The sequence below is a fragment of the Oncorhynchus tshawytscha genome, linkage group LG28 (assembly GCF_018296145.1).
Source record: "Oncorhynchus tshawytscha isolate Ot180627B linkage group LG28, Otsh_v2.0, whole genome shotgun sequence".
NCBI classification, from domain to species: domain Eukaryota; kingdom Metazoa; phylum Chordata; class Actinopteri; order Salmoniformes; family Salmonidae; genus Oncorhynchus; species Oncorhynchus tshawytscha.
The window spans coordinates 32,866,530-32,885,541 of NC_056456.1; the positions used below are offsets into that span (position 1 = coordinate 32,866,530).

General features: G+C 40.1%; 2 protein-coding genes and 1 pseudogene across 2 annotated transcripts; 1 reads left to right on the forward strand and 2 right to left on the reverse strand.

The window, feature by feature from the left end:
- Positions 1-345: 345 nt before the first annotated feature.
- On the forward strand, positions 346-12,078 carry LOC112227110 (annotated as a pseudogene).
- A 694-nt stretch (positions 12,079-12,772) lies between these two features.
- cldn18 (claudin 18) lies at positions 12,773-15,284 on the reverse strand. Its single transcript, XM_024391951.2, has 5 exons — positions 14,975-15,284; positions 13,933-14,097; positions 13,495-13,627; positions 13,286-13,396; positions 12,773-13,141 (listed from the first exon to the last, which is right to left on the reverse strand). The coding sequence occupies exons 1-5, from the start codon at positions 15,189-15,191 to the stop codon at positions 13,039-13,041; spliced, it is 729 nt and encodes a 242-aa protein (XP_024247719.1). The 5' UTR covers positions 15,192-15,284; the 3' UTR covers positions 12,773-13,038.
- Positions 15,285-16,315: 1,031 nt separating this feature from the next.
- LOC112226494 (transcription factor Sox-14-like) lies at positions 16,316-18,592 on the reverse strand. Its single transcript, XM_024390851.2, has one exon. The coding sequence runs from the start codon at positions 18,298-18,300 to the stop codon at positions 17,566-17,568; it is 735 nt and encodes a 244-aa protein (XP_024246619.1). The 5' UTR covers positions 18,301-18,592; the 3' UTR covers positions 16,316-17,565.
- Positions 18,593-19,012: the final 420 nt, after the last annotated feature.

Below are 19,012 nucleotides of genomic sequence, written 5' to 3' on the forward strand. Positions count from 1 at the left end.
ATCCACGAAACGGAATAGGCTTTTCATTCGTCAACAGTCAAGTCTGTTAAAATACGATTGGACACATTTTAAACAGTTCTTGAATTTGGCCACGGGGGGCACTGTCCACATCCGAATGGAATGTAACTGTGAGTGACCGATAACAGAAGAGAAGTTAAAGGTGCCCTTCTGTTTGCCATCTGAAAATAGGAATACAAATTACAAATTTGTATTAGACAAATAACATAAACAACCAGATATCATTTTTGCGAATTTATGATCTCGTTTTTTTTTTAAATATAAAGATAATTACTAAACAACGGTGTATGTTACAATTTACAGGACATTAGGCACTTGCCAGTAGCTACTACTTCCTACTTTTTAAGGGGTCCTCAGTTTTCTTCCGTAACAAAGCAATCGCCAAAATGTCGGGGGAGGTGTATATTCTGTGGCTTCTTTCTCTCATACAAACGGTAGGTTTATTAACAAAAATAAACTAAGCCACACGTATGCGTTTGTTGCTTTGTTGCCTATGGCTCAGCTTGTATCGGATTGCAGGTTTTATTTTGCTACACTCGATTTATAACCACTTCTTTGCTGCGACATTCGCAACCGGTATTAAACCGAATGACGTGGCTTAAAACAATTGCACCGGTTTACAAAGTTTAACGTTAAGTTAGCCAGCTATCCAACTTTGGTAAAACTGATATTTAATTACATTGTAATAAATCTTAAACTTTACCACTCATACTGTACTTCAAACAAACGGAAACTGCTCGCGTTCACTGAAGTGGCAGGTGACAAAGTAAAGAGCCAATCACGACGAGACAGCGGCTGCGATTCTTCAAAACGTTCAAGTCATGGGGAGAACATGTTACCTAGCCCGATTGTTTGAGTATTTGAGTGTATGACGATAAATTAAGTATTAAAAATGGTTACATATCCACCACCCAATGATATATAATCACATCTTGTGTTTTATTTAGTACTTATTTAATTGTTTCAACTTGCAACTTTCTTTCTAGTCAATGCACAGCTACAGTGAAATCACGTTCTCGCTAATTTAAAAACCAACAATGCAATAATCAATAACAATGTTATACTAGAAAAAAACGCGATAAATTAAAATGTGAGGAACACTAAGTAAGCATAATATATAAAGTTGAAGTCGGAAGTTTATATACTTAGGTTGGCGTTATTAAATCTCGTTTTTCAACCACTCCACAAATTTCTTGTTAACCAATTATAGTTTTGGCAAGTTGTTGGAAAATTACATGTCCTAACCGATTGTTTACAGATTATTTCACTTATAATTCACTATCACAATTCCAGTGGGTCAGAAGTTTAAATACACTATGTTGACTGTGCCTTTAAACAGCTTGGAACATTCCAGAAAATGATGGCATGGCTTTAGAAGCTTCTGATAGGCTAATTGACATCATTTGAGTCAATTGGAGGTGTACCAGTGGATGAATTTCACCCCCCCCAAACCGCGCTTCTTAACACCCGCCCCCTTAACCCGGAAGCCAGCCGCACAAATGTGTAGGAGACACCGTACGACTGAGGTCAGCCTGCAGGCGCCCAGCCCACCACAAGGAGTCGCTAGAGCACGATGAGCCATGTTAAGCCCCCCCGGCCAACCCCTCTCCTAACCCGGACAACGCTTGGCCAATATTGCACTGCCCTATGGGACTCCCAATCACGGCCGGTTGTGATACAGCCCGGGATCGAACCCGGGTCTATAGTTACGCCTCTTGTACTGCGATGCAGAGCCTTAGACTGCTGCGCCACTCGGGTGGCCCCTGAAAACATTAAGTGACAACCAATCTAATGTCTCTGCATTCTTTCCTGCTCAGCTTTCTGCCTATGGAGCCGACCTGTCCTCAGAGGCATGCAGGGAGCTGGGCTTCTCCAGCAACCTCCTGTGCAGCTCCTGTGACCTGCTGGGAGAGTTCAGCCTGGGCCAGATCCAGCCTGTCTGTAGACAGTGCTGCCAGCAGGAGGCCCAGATGGAGTCCAGGAAGGTAAGACGTCTGACCGCATTTAGAGTATCTAAATAACTATAACGGGTGTATCAATTAGAGGTTGACCAATTATGATTTTAACGCCGATACCTATTATTGGAGGACCAAAAAAAGCTGTTTCTGATTAATCGGCCAATTTTTTTTTATATATATATTTGTATTAATGACAATTACAACAATACTGAATGAACACTTTTATTTTAAATTAATATAATACATAAAAATCCATTTGGTCTCAAATAAATAATGAAACGTGTTCAATTTGGTTTTATTAATGCAAAAACAAAGTGTTGGAGAAGAATGTAAAAGTGCCATGTAAAAAAGCTAATGTTTAAGTTCCTTGCTCAGAACATGAGAACATATGAAAGCTGGTGGTTCCTTTTAACATGAGCCTTCAATGTTCCCAGTTAAGAACTGTTAGGTTGTCGTTATTGTAGGACTATTTCTCTCTATACCATTTGTATTTCATATACCTTTTGACTATTGGATGTTCTTATAGGCACTATAGTATTGCCAGCCTAATCTCGGGAGTTGATGGGCTTGAAGTCATAAACAGCGCTGTGCTTCAAGCATTGCGAAAAGCTGCTGGCAAATGGAGGAAAGTGCTGTTTGAATGAATGCTTATGAGTCTGCTGCTGCCTACCACCGCTCAGACTGTTCTACCAAATATCAATTCATAGTCTTAATTATAATATAAACACACAGAAATACGAGCCTTAGGTCATTAATATGGTCAAATCCGGAAACTATCATTTCAAAAACAAAACGTTTATTCTTTCAGTGAAATACGGAACCGTTCCCTATTTTATCGAACAGGTGGCATCCATAAGTCTAAATATTGCTGTTACATTGCACAGCCTTCAATGTTATGTCATCATTATGTAAAATTCTGCATAATTAATTACTGTCTTTGTTAGGAAGAATTGGTCTTCACACAGTTCGCAAGCAGCCAGGCGACCCAAACTGCTACATATACCCTGACTCTGCTTGCGCAGAACGCAAGAGAAGTGAACAATTTCCCTAGTTAATATTGCTTGTTAACATGAATTTCTTTGAATTAAATATGCAGGTTTCAAAATATATACTTGTGTATTGTTTTTAAGAAAGGCATTGTTTGGCGCAACGACAGTACTTTTTTTTCCGCGAATTCGCTTGTTAAATCATCACCCGTTTGGCGAAGATGGCTGTGATTCAATGATAAATGAACAGGCACCGCATTGATTATTTGCAATGCAGGACAAGCTAGTTAACTACACATGGTTGATGATATTACTAGTTTAAGTAGTGATTATGTTAAGATTCATAGTTGTTTTTATAAGATAAGTTTAATCCTAGCTAGCAACTTACCTTGGCTCCTTGCTGCACTCGTGTAACAGGTGGTCAGCCTGCCACGCAGTCTCCTCGTGGAGTGCAGTGTAGTCGACCATAATCGGCATCCCAAAAAAATGCTGATTACAGATTTGTTATGAAAACTTGAAATCTGCCCTAATTTAATCGAATCAATTATCCTCGTTGTCTCAGTCCATCCATCTGCACTGATTAGAAGGACTTGCCTGGTGAAAATAATGTGCAGGAAGCTCATCAATAGGCTGACTTTCAGCCGGTCAGTTCTTCTCAGACCAGTCCAGATGAGAGGCGAGGAGAGGATGTAGTGAGCTGAAGATGCTGACCCCACCGTTACGCGGAACGCAATCATGGGTCCAGCGTGAAATACGGGTCGGAAAACGTACCTCGATGCATGTTAGTGCTATAGATGTTATTAGATATTAGGTGTTAGTGCTATAGATGTTATTAGATATTAGGTGTTAGTGCTATAGATGTTATTAGATATTAGGTGTTAGTGCTATAGATGTTATTAGGTGTTAGTGCTATAGATGTTATTAGATATTAGGTGTTAGTGCTATAGATGTTATTAGATATTAGGTGTTAGTGCTATAGATGTTATTAGATATTAGTTATTAGATATTGGGTGTTAGTGCTATAGATGTTATTAGATATTAGGTGTTAGATATGAGTTATTAGATATTGGGTGTTAGTGCTATAGATGTTATTAGATATTAGTTGTTAGATATGAGTAATTAGATATGAGTTATTAGATATTGGGTGTTAGTGCTATAGATGTTATTAGTTATTAGATATTAGTTGTTCGATATTAGTTATTAGATATGAGTTATTAGATATTGGGTGTTAGTACTATAGATGTTATTAGATATGAGTTATTAGATATGAGTTATTAGATATGAGTTATTAGATATGAGTTATTAGATATGAGTTATTAGATATGAGTTATTAGATATGAGTTATTAGATATGAGTTATTAGATATGAGTAATTAGATATGAGTTATTAGATATGAGTTATTAGATATTGGGTGTTATAGATGTTATTAGATATTAGTTGTTAGATATGAGTTATTAGATATGAGTTATTAGATATTGGGTGTTAGTGCTATAGATATTATTAGTTGTTAGATATTTGGTGTTAGTGCTATAGATGTTATTAGTTAAATATTCGTTGTTATTAGATATTAGTTATTAGATATTGGGTTAGTGGAATAGATGTTATTAGTTGTTAGATATGGGTTATTCGATATTGAGTGTTAGCGCTATAGATATTATTAGTTATTAGAGATGAGTTATTAGATATGAGTTATTAGATATGAGTTATTAGATATGAGTTATTAGATATGAGTTATTAGATATGAGTTATTAGATATGAGTTATTAGATGTGAGTTATTAGATGTGAGTTATTAGATATTGGGTGTTAGTGCTATAGATGTTATTAGATATTAGTTGTTAGATATGAGTTATTAGATATGAGTTATTAGATATTGGGTGTTAGTGCTATAGATATTATTAGTTATTAGATATTAGTTGTTAGATATTTGGTGTTAGTGCTATAGATGTTATTAGTTAAATATTCGTTGTTATTAGATATTAGTTATTAGATATTGGGTTAGTGGAATAGATGTTATTAGTTGTTAGATATGGGTTATTCGATATTGAGTGTTAGCGCTATAGATATTATTAGTTGTTAGATATTAGTGTGTTATTAGATGTTATTAGGTGTAGATGTTATTAGGTGTAGATGTTATTAGGTGTAGATGTTATTAGGTGTAGATGTTACTAGTGTTATTAGGTGTAGATGTTACTAGTGTTATTAGGTGTAGATGTTATTAGGTGTAGATGTTATTAGATGTTATTAGGTGTAGATGTTATTAGGTGTAGATGTTAGTGTTATTAGGTGTGATGTTATTAGTGTTATTAGGTGTAGATGTTATTAGGTGTGATGTTATTAGGTGTAGATGTTATTAGTGTTATTAGCAGTCTAAGGCACTGCATCTCATTGCTAGAGGCGTCACTACAGACCCTGGTTTGATCCCGGGCTGTATCACCAGCGTCCGGGATCGGGAGTCCCGTAGGGCGGGATTGGCACAATTGGCCCAGCGTTGTCTGTGTTATGGAAGGGTTTGGCTGGGGTAGGCTGTCATTGTAAAATAAGAATGTGTTCTTAACTGAATTGCGTAGTCACATTTATTTATTTTCCAAGCTACTGTATAGCACACAATATTTTACATACAGTAGGTTTTTAAAGTCTGCTTTGTGTAAAAAAATATATATAGAGATTTAAATCCATCAAAAACATACTGCGATACTTGTATCGTCCCAGCCCTACTTAACATGTGTTCAACTACTCAAATAGATGCAAAGTTGGCTCAAGTGGTGGAGTACAGAACTGTCATTTCTGCTTGATTAAACTAAGCAGCCCCCCCATGCCACCCCCCCATGCCACCCGAGCGCTGTGGTATCCTAGCAACACTACCTAGGAGAGTAAGCCTACAGAGAGGTGTAAGCAGCAGCTCATTTCACATCTTGATTATTACCTCCGTCCTGTAATATATCGTAATATGCCACTTAGCATACTCTTTGACCAAAGTGACTTACAGTGAGTGCTTACATGTAATAGGACCCATGAGCACCAACGTAACAAGTTCATAGGATCGTGACAAATGACACCCACTGTACTCTACTGTGCTGTGCTTTGATATCCAAACTTGTGAAAGACACTTCTATGATTGGTTCAGATTTGGTCCGGTCTGGACCAACCAAATTAGGTCTCGTTTGGGGGCAGCGCTCATTAAAATAATAACCAGTATGTAGAATAATACCCAAATATGCAAGGCAGGATATTGCATATGTATGCAATATCCATTAGTGGATGGAAATTACACACACATATAAATGTAATTTCTCAATCTGACTTCAATATTATGTAAATAAATGCAACAGGCCCTGTACGTCTCTGGAGGAGTCTAGTGCAGGCAGCGAGCCTCGCATCACCTCTCAGTATAACTATAATGAACATGTCTAACTTGTACCGTTATGCAGTTTTTGAGACTAAATACAAATGGCTAATCCTGGCAACCAATGTTCTAGAATTGATTTGAGGCAAGCAGATCAGCGATATCAAGGTGGTACCCAAGAATGTGCTGTGTATAGTGTTAATAACTACCAATAGGTCTACTCAAGTATAAGTCTATAGTCCAAAGAATTACTCTGTAAAACGAGGAATGCATTTCATGAATTAAACTAATGGATTAGTCAAAGAATTAACACTCAAACCATTCCAGTGATGCATGATATACATGATACATTAGACTAACAGAGTAAATGACTATCACCAATAGGCTAAGACTTACCGCGGTTTTACACTTTGCTCGTTAAAACAGTAGACAGGAAAACACTCAGATTCTAATCAACTCCATTTTAAATGAGAGGTGTGCACTCCTGTGTCTCTCCCTCTTTGAACTAGATGCCATCCAACGAACAAATTAAGTTTTCCATACATATTTGTAGGGTGTAGGCAGGTAGCGTAGCGTTTAAGAGAGTTGGGCCAGTAACCGAAAGGTCGCTGGTTCAACTCCCCAAGCCAACTAGGTGAAAAATCTGTTGTGCCGTTGAGCAAGGCACTTAACCCTAATTGCTCCTGTAAGTCACTCTGGATAAGAGCGTCTGATAAATGACTCAAATGAAGAGGGGGAAAAAAATGTATGTGGTAATTTTTGGGGTAAATAACTGCAGTTAACTTGTGCAATGCGTTAAGAGAGAAAAGCGCTTGCGTTCTTCATTTCACCCATCACATTATTTTACATTATGAAGCTCATGGAGTTCTCCAGAACAGTTGAGCCAGTCACGTGCTTGTTTGTAAATGGCACAAAGGGAGAAAATGGGAACAGGTGAGTCCAGCAGTGTATGGACAGGGTTTTTATTTTATATTGAAAGTCAAGCATTTTTTGCTTCAATAGAGGGATCAGGGACGTGCAACTATAGTTTTCCTTCACAGAAAATACATACATTAGTGCAACACGTTCAACATAAAATAGCTCAATTTTCATCAGATGACAAAAGTGCAACGCTATTTGGCTGGCAGCAAAAAATATTTCTAATGTTTAGGCCCATCATAGAAAGAATGTAGCCAGATTTATTTCCTAATGTGTAGCTTAAAGTTAATCTTGCATTTTACCTGAGAAAAATAGCTACATATCAGTCAGAGCGCTGTTTGCTGAATGAATACCCGTTCCTGAGTTCTCATTCGAGTTTAGAAGTGCAACTGAAGCGTAAAATGTTTCTGATGCCGAGCAGAAATTACAATAAGAAGCATTTTAGATCCGTTTACAAAACGCAGCAAGATATTTATGCCATTTTATATATATTTTTCCTGCGTGAAAAACTCTGAATTATGTGTTAGCAAGTTAAACTAGGGGTCTGTTATCTAAGTAAGTGGCTCAGTTAATAAAGTAAGGGCGTTCATTTCCTCTTCATTTCCTTGTGTTGCTTTCTCCTCTCCGGTCTTGGCCTGTCTGCTCCTCCCCCCTCTTCTCCAAGCAGAGCAGGCACACCAGTTGCCCTAGTGACTCCAGATTCCACACAGACACAGCATGTAGACATGCTGCTGGAGAACCAGTACTGTTCTTCCTTCAGACAAGCATGAGTCAACTTTGTTTATTTGCACGTCTCTCGTTCACATTCGCTTGTAAATGTCCAAACTGACCAAAAATGACGTTCCGTAGCTCCTACCTATACATGTAGGCTATAACTTAATGAGTGGGATTGCCTTTCTTTTCAATTTGTTTATTTTTGTTTGCTGCTCATTAGCATATTTAGCTAGCAGCCTCGTGGAAATTCGCTATTACTTGTGCTCATTTTGTTAGCATTCTGGTAATAGACGCTGAATGGGCTTTCTTGTGTTTTTTGTACTATGCCGGTAATGGTGTGAAGGACAGTATGATATAAAAATCTCGATACCACTCAACCCTACTTACAGTACAATAGAACGTATCTAAAATTCATAGCTCTTTTGTGAACTCTTGAAACATGACAATTTCATTCACACAGTAACATTCATTTAGTCGATTTCACGTTTTCATCTGTCTTCACACCTCCTACGGTGTCCGTGCTCCCAGGTTTCTGTGGGAACGCCCCTCCCCGGAGAAAGCCACAGTTAAGGTGTGTTTGACCTTGATAGCCCGCAGATGGTCAGCCATCCAAACAATGCCATAAATTGAGATTGAATCGTCACACTGGACCTCAGCGCCGGCAAGTCGCCAGTCGTGGATATCATATCCATGCATTTCTGTGTTGTACAGATCAGACACATGATGAAATTCTGTTACTGGGTGTAAATCCACTTCACTTTCTATAGTTCAATAACCAAAATAGATTTGGTCGATGTGTCATGTTATATCAAAATTCTGTTACCAAACTGTACATTTCTTCCAGTAAATGTGTTTTTGTAAAATGTTCAGTGTACATTGTTATGTAGTCCTTGTGCATAAAGTTCTATGGTTTATTAAACTTTGAAATCCAATTGTTTTTGTTTGGCATATATGTTAAGTGAAATATCTGAGAGTCGGTGCAATTCCGTTCCTGTGGAATTGCCTTTGTGATCTCTCAAGAGTGCCCCACTCTTACCAACTGTGTCACAAAGGACCACGTGTACTACAAGGCGGCGGCTGCTGCCCCTCTTCTTAACCCTTAGGAGACCTGGGAGAGGGCGCTCGCTAAGCGCAGTCATTCGTCTGACTGTAGAATGTTCTATTCACGATTTACATTCTGCTGCAAAATGAAACATTTGTAAAAAAGACTTTTTATAGTTTAATGTGAGGCTCGATGAGCATGGAGGACATCTGTGTGTGTGTGTCCAGAAATGCTCCTTCAGCTGCACCTCTGGCCCTGCTGCCTCTCTGCAGGCTAATATTACTGTCGCTCAGTGGAGCAAGCCAGCGATGGCCTTTAGGGTTTTGGCCCATTCTAATGAGTTTTTACTCTAAGCGTTTTAGAAAAGCACTGAAACTGGCAACGACATCTTGGTTAGTTCAGAGGACGAAAATAATAGAAATGGACAAATTATTGTGTGTAAAACTAAAGTTTGCTGTAAGTGTGAGGGATTGATTAACACTTGTAAAAAGGCCATCATGGTAGGAATCATCGCCACCCCTGTGTTCAAGCCTTTGTCGACGTGCCCCTGTAATCAACAAAACTGTGACTTCCTCCCATGCAGTATGTGAAAAAAGGGTAAAGGAAGCTGGCTTTTGTAATTGTATTTGTGTTCCCAGTAACAGCGTGCCTGGGAAATACTGCTGTGACACTCCAATTTCCTGTTAGTTATCGCGTAGAGGTGTGGAGCTTTGATTACCTGTGAGTCACAAAGCTGCCTTCCATCAGAGCATATGCAGGTTCACAGTTTAATGACCCTGAGGAACAGCCTGTCTACCACATTCATGAACCAGACTGTCCAGAATCACATCAATTCACCGCCAGGAGCTTCCCTTTGTGTGGGTGTCAGTGTGTAAAAATGTGTCGTCAGGAAGGAAGTTGGATTTTTCTAAGACTGCATATTTTTTTGGGCCAAAAGATTGTCAAGATAAACCTCTGCATTGGTGTAGAGCAGTGGTGTACAACTCTCGATGGCCGTAGTCCTGCTGGTTTTCCTTTTTACCTGGCAATTAATTAATCAGTTAAGGTCATTGACTGGCCAGCGATTGCTGGCCTCCACGCCATAGTCAAGTCTGGTAAAAATGTAAGGAGAACCAGCATAGCTTGTGGCCCTTGAGACCTGTATTTGTTTTGCTAGTTTTAGTAATGAGCGGATGTTAGGAGCTGTGTGTTAGTCAGTTAGGTGACCTCCAGTAGAACAACGTGGTCATCCTGCGCCGCACCCTGACCGTCTGCTTGTACACACTACAGGACTTAATGCAGTACTTTCCCCTCCACAGCTCTACCCTGGGGCCATCCTGGAAGTGTGTGGATGAAAGTTGGGGAGGTTCCCTCAAGTCCAAGGTGAGTTGTGTGGTAATGTTTTGTAATCACCAATCTTGCAAAGCTAATTGGTGTCAGTTTGTTCTGAGGGGGCTGTTACTGTTGCCAGCTTGTTGGGGTTGAACAGGGATCATCAACGAGATTCAGCCATGGGCTAATTTTTTTTCTTTTGAGGATGGATGGGGGGCCGGAAGATAATTACAATAATTTGTAGCGTGCAAATTTACCACAAGTAGCCCAAACGCATAACATTTGACTACAACATAAGCAGTTCAAATCTTGCTAACATGTGTATCTCTATTGTTATGCGTGGGAATACTTGAACAGATTTTCCCAATTGAAATCACATGGAGCTGATTTTCCGGGTATAAAAAAACAAACAATTATATCCAACAATAAATTTAAAAAAATATATATATATATATATAATTTTGCTCAGAAAACTTGGGTGGGGGGCAAATAAATCCAGTTAGGAAACCCTGGGGTTTGGCCTTGGAGCTCTGTGGCACTGTTTGTGTTTAGGACAGCTGTACTGTTTCGTTCACAACTGTGGTCCCGTTAACTTGATTACCGAAGAATGTTTTCCAATGGTTTCTGTTTACAACCTTTGTGTAAAAATATGAACTGTCCATCGATTCATTCGACAGATTCATTAGACCTGCGATAATGAGTTAACCTTGTTTTCTGTCCACAGCTTTTGTCAGGTCTGACAAGCCGAAGATGTTCAAGGGTCTTCAAATTAAGGTACAAATGAATTGGAGATAATCTTGCCTATTGCGATTAGTTAAGTGTCAAATGCTGTAAAGTAGTTGATTCTCTCAGCTTTTTCACAACTTTGGAATTAAAATAACCAAATTGTCTTGGAACATAATCTTCTGTCGGTATGGAAAATCATGAAGCCCACGCACCAACATAAAGTTTCACAGTATATAGAGTTTTTATAATCTTATTGGCATTTCAATGGCTGTTGAATTGAAAGGGTTTACTGGCTTGCCCGTAGTCCTGATAGTCCTCTTGCCTGTGTGTTTGGTTTCAGTATGTGAGAGGCGCAGACCCTATACTAAAGCTGCTGGACGATAACGGGAACATCGCTGAAGAACTCAGCATCCTCAAGTGGAACACGGATAGCGTGGAGGAATTCCTGAGCGAGAAGTTGGAAGTATATAATACTGATTCATAGTGCATCATAACCTTTTTCCCTGCTACAAATCTGTACACCATTTGGATTTGATTTTCTAATTGTATGTTGAAGTACTGCACTGTTAAAATTTTTTTTTTTTTTTACCTGAAAATCAATCTGTAGTTTTTCCTAATTACATTTTGTGCCAGGATGTAAAACGGCTGTTTTGTAGATTTGTGAACATATCAAAATACCTGCTGTTAACTTTTAAATGATTGGAATGAATTATCCAAAGAGAGTGTAAAGATTTTCAGTGCTTGTTACATTTTATTTTTGAATGTTTTTTTTCCTCCTCCAGTCTTGTCAGTTGTCCCTGTGTAGTTTTTTAAATGTTGCTAATGGTGTCAGCAGGAGGATCTTAGGGTGGGGGATCTAAGTGTCTCACCTCATGAGAATGTTCTGGGGAGGCACACATTAATGAAGGCCTCACAGTAAACCACAGTTTGGGATGTGAGACCTGATGGTCCTGTGTGTTTCTCTGGGCGTCTTGCTGTGGAGAGGGACTGGATTCCCCAGTGTGTGAATGAGTATGGGGAGGAGGAAAAACGCCGCAATTAATAAAATGTCTTTCACGGTATTTATTTCTAATGGTATCTGTCTTCTCTTTGTGCGTACCCTTAATTTAATCAACTGTGCTGTGGTGCATACTTCTGAGTACCACTTTCACTAAAAGCAAAAAGGGGCCGGTCTACACTGAGTGTACAAAACATTAGAAACACCTTCCTAATATTAAGTTGCACCCTTTTCTGCCCTCAGAACAGCCTCAATTTTGTCGGGGCATGGACTCTACAAGGTGTTGAAAGCGTTCCACAGGGATGCTGGCCCATGTTGACGCCAATGCTTTCCTCAAGTTGGCCGGATGCCATTTGGGTGGTGGACCATTGTTGATACACACGGAACACTTGTGTGAAAAACCCCAGCAGCGGTGCAGTTATTGACATGCTCAAAGAATTGACAATCCTTCTTTAACCCGTTGCCCCTTCATCTACACTGATTGAAGTGGATTTATCAAGTGACATCAATAAGGGATTCACCTGGTCAGTCTGTCATGGCAGGAGCAGGTGTTAAATGTTTTGTACACAGTGTAGGTCCAACATGGAGAGGAGCTTTGATTTGCCAAAAGTTGTAGTGTTCTTGCCATCTAGTGGAATAAAATGTCAGTTTCCAGGTATGTACCACAAGAGTTTTCAAATATAGGCTCTGTGTATTGTGTACTCTGACTGAATGTTATGGTAGGACATTTGAGAAATGGAGAGCATTTTGACAATGTATTTGGTGCATTTCATTGTACAAATGAAAGCTTTACATTAATGGTTTATTGACAAAATAGCAATAACACATTACCCAAGACCACATGAAACTAAAACAGTTACTGGCAGTATAAAATGGAGCCCACTATCAACCGCAACAGAATACAAATTTTTAAATAACATGCAGTAAAATGTATTGAAACTCTAGGAAGCGTATATGAAAATGAAGCACTATATTCCGAAGCAACATTTAAATACATGCTTCTTAATGCAGAATATAACAGAAATTATACATATTTTTGGTTGTCTCTCTTCCCATCCTCTGCATGGTGGTCATCATAGACGGGCCTGTTCTGGGCTTGGGAGGCTTTGTAAGCAACTCCTGTGTAGCTGGGGGGAAAAATGCAAGAAAATTACAATTTTGCATATTCACTTACATTTACATATGTGTAAAAAAAAATTGCCTTCATCACATTGTTCATTTTTGGGCCTACCTGAATATAGCTAGAAAATGATGTAAAATTGATAACCTACGTTGACTTGTCTGGCTGTAGTCCCCTGAAGGCAACACACTTCAGAATCCCGCCCAATAAGAGCAAAGCTGCACCTATCCAGGCAACAAAGAGGGCGGGGCCAAACGTGTACCTGTCACAGAGAAAAAGCACAGTCAGTAACTGACTCACCTGTCTATAGCGATACCATGACCAAATATGGAAATAGAGATGCATGAGGTTCACTCTTACCTCGGCATCATATTTCCTCCATTCTCTATGCCCTGTCCCATCCCTCCTCCATAATTGGGGTTGTAGGTGGTCATCATGAAACTAGCCACAATTTGGTTAGCATAGATTGAAGCTCCAGCAATAGCACAAATGCCTGACAGAGAGGAAGGAAATTCATTGCTCAGTGGCAATAAGAGATTGTAACAAAAGCAAGCCGCTGAAACTGGAATTGTACGTTTATTTTAACAATTCATTGATTGAGGACTTGGGTGGTTACACATTATCACCAAAGACATACGTTCAGAGAGTGACATGTAGAAATAAGTGATTGAATTGCTGTTCTCCAAGCAACATGCAAATAAGCCGCCATTGTAAATAAGAATTTGTTTAACTGACTTGCTTAGTTAAATAAAGGCAACATTTTAAAATGTGTTAATATAAACCTTTTCGTCCCTATACCTGCAATGATGAACATGACCCCCGCTGTAAGGGTCATCTTGGCTTTGGAGGAATCTTCCATGCTGCCCATTTTAAGGCACTTGAGGGAGAACAGGGCTATCATGGCCCCTATTACACCCAGAACAATGCCCACAATCATCAGTGCTCTCACTGCCTGAAAGGTACCTGGAAGACAACACAAATCATTATGTATATTCAAGCCACACATTGTTTTAGTACCCATGAGTTTACAAGTCATATTGCCAGGGATAGAGGCTCCAATGTGAATAACAAGCTTCAATGTATTCTGTTGGTATTTGAAATTTGAATCGGGATTCTTTGTCATTTTTTTTGCCTGTGATAATGGTGTTGACCTAACATGAGTCTGGCTATGGAACCATAATGCACTGGGGCTAAAGTCAATACTGATAGGAGCAGGCCAGGGAAACGGGCGGGAGTTCATTTGGGGAGAGGAGAGGACTGAAACTTAGAAGCAGAAAGACTCCAAAATGTCCTGTCAAATAAGTTTAAAAAACTTTGGGCTTCCGTTTTCTTTTTCTTCAAATGTCACTAATGATTGAGCCGATTCTGCAAGTAAATAAGTATATATTTTTTCGTAAACCATGATCCATTGTTGTTATACAGGTCAAATGTTCCATGTTCCATTCCTTAAGAATTGAAATGAGAGGAATCTACTTGATTATTTTGACAATATCAAGGTCAGAAATGTTCAAGTGATGCCCCGTTTCAAGTCCAACCCAGGTGTCAGTGTGAGTTTGGACACAAAAGACCACTAGGCTACTACAGAGTTGAAATAGAACTACAACTCTTGCTCTAGTTTAGTGGTACATTTAAGAACCTTGACACAATTTGGTGGTAATTAGGTAATTACTTTCAGAGAAAACACATTGTTCATCAACCTTTTGAGGAACTAATGGCCACACCAATTCTTCTCCAACTCCCCCATACAAGTCAATCTGTAATTTGAACCCTGAACCAATATCTCCGAAACCTTCAATGTAAAGCACTTGGAAAAGAGTTTCATAAATTCCACATTATTTACCTGAGAAGCCCAGGAGGCCGTAGAGGGGCCGGCACTCAGTGAAGCCTGAGGTGCCCACCTCACAGTTCTGCCACAGGCCCTTATAGGTGTACACCGAGGTCACCACGTCCCCCTGACGATCCTTGACACTCCAGTTGTTCATCCCCGTGGCGGCGATGATGGCAGCCCCGCCGAGCAAGCCCAGGACGAATCCACCCGTCTGGAGTGCAGTGGCCATACTTTACTGAGTGTGAAGTGTGAGTGAAATGTGTGTGTGTGTGTAGGAAAGGGATGTAGAAGGCTGAGAGAGGGGGAAGGCGGAAGGGCGGTGGTCGAACTAATGTGGAGTAGGGTTGGGTTGCTGAGGTTTCGCCCCGCGTGTGATGTGGCGTGGGCGGTTGACCATGTGCACGTTCACGCTCACGTGCACGCTCCTGCTTGGTTTCTCATCAGAGATGTGAGCACAGTGGAGATAGGTGCACCAGGTACCTTTCATCTGAGCCAACCGTTGTTGGGCAGGAGTAAATAAAGAGGTCTGAATCACTTTAGCTAAGACAACCCAATAACAGCACGGCATGGCGAGCATGTGTAATGTCTATATACCCTGACAAATAAAGCTAGTGAGACAGAGATAGATTAAGAGAACACGGGCAGGCAGGCAGACAGACCAGATAGACAGACAGACAGACAGACAGACAGACAGGTAGGCAGGTAGGTAGGTAGGTGGATAGATAGACAGAATGGCATATTAAGAGGCACCCACTTCACAGACAGGTGATGGAGATGATTTATAGACGTGATTTTAGGTGAGACTCGAATGATTCAGAGTGAACAGCAACCTGTAATGACATCAGGTAAGTAAGTCCCAGAGTGTATAGGCACCCAGACGTTAGTGTTGATGATTTGTTGATGTAACCGCATCAATTCTTTTAATATGATGCTTAGTAAGACTCATTCCTTTTCACACTCAGAACAAGCAGAAACTCATTTTAATCACATGATCATTTTGTCAACAATCCAACTGGGCAGGAGAGGCTTTCCATTCTTCTCTTATCGCAAGCCTCTCTCAAGCAGTGAGAGCACACACACACACACACACACACACACACACACACACACACACACACACACACACACACATACACACACACACACACACACACACACACATAAACACACACACACACACACACACACACACACACACACACACACACACACACACACACACACACACATACACACACACACACACACACAGACACACACACATACATACACACACACACACACACACACACACACACACACACACACACACATACACACACACACACACATACACACACACACACACACACACACACACATACATACATACACACACACAGACATATACACACTGAAAGTTTTTATACAGTGAAACCAAACAGTCTGGATTCCATCAAGCAATACTGGTAGACCATTATGGACCAATAACATTATTGATAAAAATACCATGGTAACACAATCTTGAGAGCTTTTGCTAATCGTCTTTGGTGGGCAGGGAATTAAAATTTTATAAGTGGTTTAACAAATAACTTCACTTGCTTCAGAATTTGAATTTGAATGTAAATGTGGTCCAATGAAAATCATCAACAAACTAAAAGCTAGGTAGAGGTTGACCTCAAACACTGTTCTAAGATCAGTTAACTCAACCCCAATCCTCCTTAACCATTATGGAGGTAAAATGTGAAACTGAATATAAACAAACATCAACTAGATGAATTTGAATGCAGATGATCATGTCCATGTCAACAAAACACAGTAGCAGTGGTCATCATGGTATTCATTGATTATATTGTAATAAACTGCTCAATTATGTTGCAGATCCTTGTTTAATGAGTAATCATAGAGACATCGATTGACTGCTTTATTCTTTTGTATTAGAGTTTAACATAAAGCATCCATTTTACATCACTAAGAGTCTGTTTCTGTTAGAAATCATCACTGATTCACAGGTTTATCCTGCCCTCCTCTGGCCACTGGTTGAACATGTGAGATGACATTTGCAAAATTATACTTTGATGCAGTCTTATTTATGAGGTAATTTCATAAGACAAAGGTGACTCATTGGGGTCTATCTGACTTGGTACGTTTACTATGCATCTTCTGATAAACTGACTTATTAGTAGCTGGCTAGGAACAGCTGCCAAGGAATATGGTCTGATCTGTTAAAAACAAACTTTGATTTTTGAAGGCATATTGACAATTGAGATTTAAAGTTTGGTAACAGCCTTTTTTGAAATGCCAAAATAACCTAAATCATATTTCCCCAGATATTGCCATATCATCATAAAGTTAATGAAGTAAACACAACATAAATACAGAACGAAAAATCCATCTTAATAAGGAAAACCAATCAAGAATAAAAATGTAAATTCATTTAGACCTATCTACAGTAAATAAATAGATATATTCAGTTTTACCATGATCAGAATCGGTCCTCGTTGCGCGTGCGTGGTAGATATAGCCCATTGCTCACCTTGATGTGAGACAACAGCAAAACTATTTTGACAGTTATGATGTGAACATTCATGTATTTTATTCACATGCGTTTTTTCTTTATGTGGTCACACACTTGAATGTGGTGAACAGGAGTACGGGTCTATGCCGGCCATACCTGGAAAAAGGATGTATGCAACCTGAGGCTGTAAACCCGTCGCCGACCAGGTGCCACAGTTACAGGGCAAGGCGTACCCCGGGTTCGTGGAGGACGGGTGAGTATGAGTGTGCTGGCTGGGGCATCCCAAACTTCCAAACGCGCCAGTCTGGTATCCCAAAGAGGGCGCATAGGACAAGCCGTTGGCAGCCAGAGCGTGGGGAATTTCTGAGATCCTCTGGACAGCACCGGTGCTGAATTGACCTGAGTCAAGGAGCGAGTATGGTGATGATGTCGGCGGCAAAAGGGCTCTAGCTTTCTCAGCGGAAGCCAAAATGGACTCCGTGGAAAATCCTTTCAAATGTTCTGCGTCCCCGAGGAAGGGAAAGGGGAAAAGGAACCGCTCCTTCTTTAGCAAGCTCTTGGGTTTGCGCCGAGGTCTGTACTTGTAGTTGGGGTGATCTTTCATGTGTTGCGCGCGCAATCTCTTGGCTTCATCAATGTATGGTCGCTTCTCTGATTCGGAAAGCAACTTCCATTCCGCGCCAAGTCTTTTGCTGATTTCAGAGTTGTGCATTTTGGGATTCTCCAGTGACATCTTTCGTCTCTGACCGCGAGACCACACCATGAAAGCGTTCATGGGCCTCTTTATGTGATCCAAAGGTTTTGCCATCTCAATAGCGCACGGTGAAATGCGCATCAACATCAACCAAAGTTATAAAGATCTATAGATTTAGTTGTTGGTATTCAGCTCACCAACTGCTCATGCTCCTTTAGTGTGGAGATGTGGCACAGGAGAGAAAACGTAGCCTATCCAAATTGGGTAGGATAATTAACAGAGTTTAAAGATAAAAGTTCATACAAATGCCTCTGTTAAAAAAACACGACTAAACCCGGTGGCAACTGGTGCTCCAATGCGAGTTGAATCACTTGTGTGTTTCTCCAGAAAAGAAAGCTGCCAGCAATGCAAACTCAAGAATGTGAAGAGGCGCGTGAATGGGAGCCAAACGTAGCCAAGTTCAAAGGTATGGATCGAGCTGTGTAGGTCTGTGCGCAACCTGACAACATCATAGAAGTGTCATACTCAGGCAAGCCAATCGGAGGATAGAAAGCATTGTAATCCCTTTCCTAAAAATGTAACCTATGCAACCGGCAATGTGGGGGGGAGGAAAGCACTCTCTTTTTTTGTATCCTTTTTTGCGTTCCTTTTGTTTAGAGTTTTTCACCACCAGCAGATAATGTATTCTGAATTTGGAAACGTATCTGGAGTTAATCTCTCGTGGCCATTTTACTGGAGTGGACAAGTATTACCTACTTGTCCATGGTCCTGAAATGCCAATTTGAAGCGAGAGGCGTTATGACATCTCCAACTAAAATGTGTAGCAATTACCATGGACTTCTTCCCTCAAACAGAGACT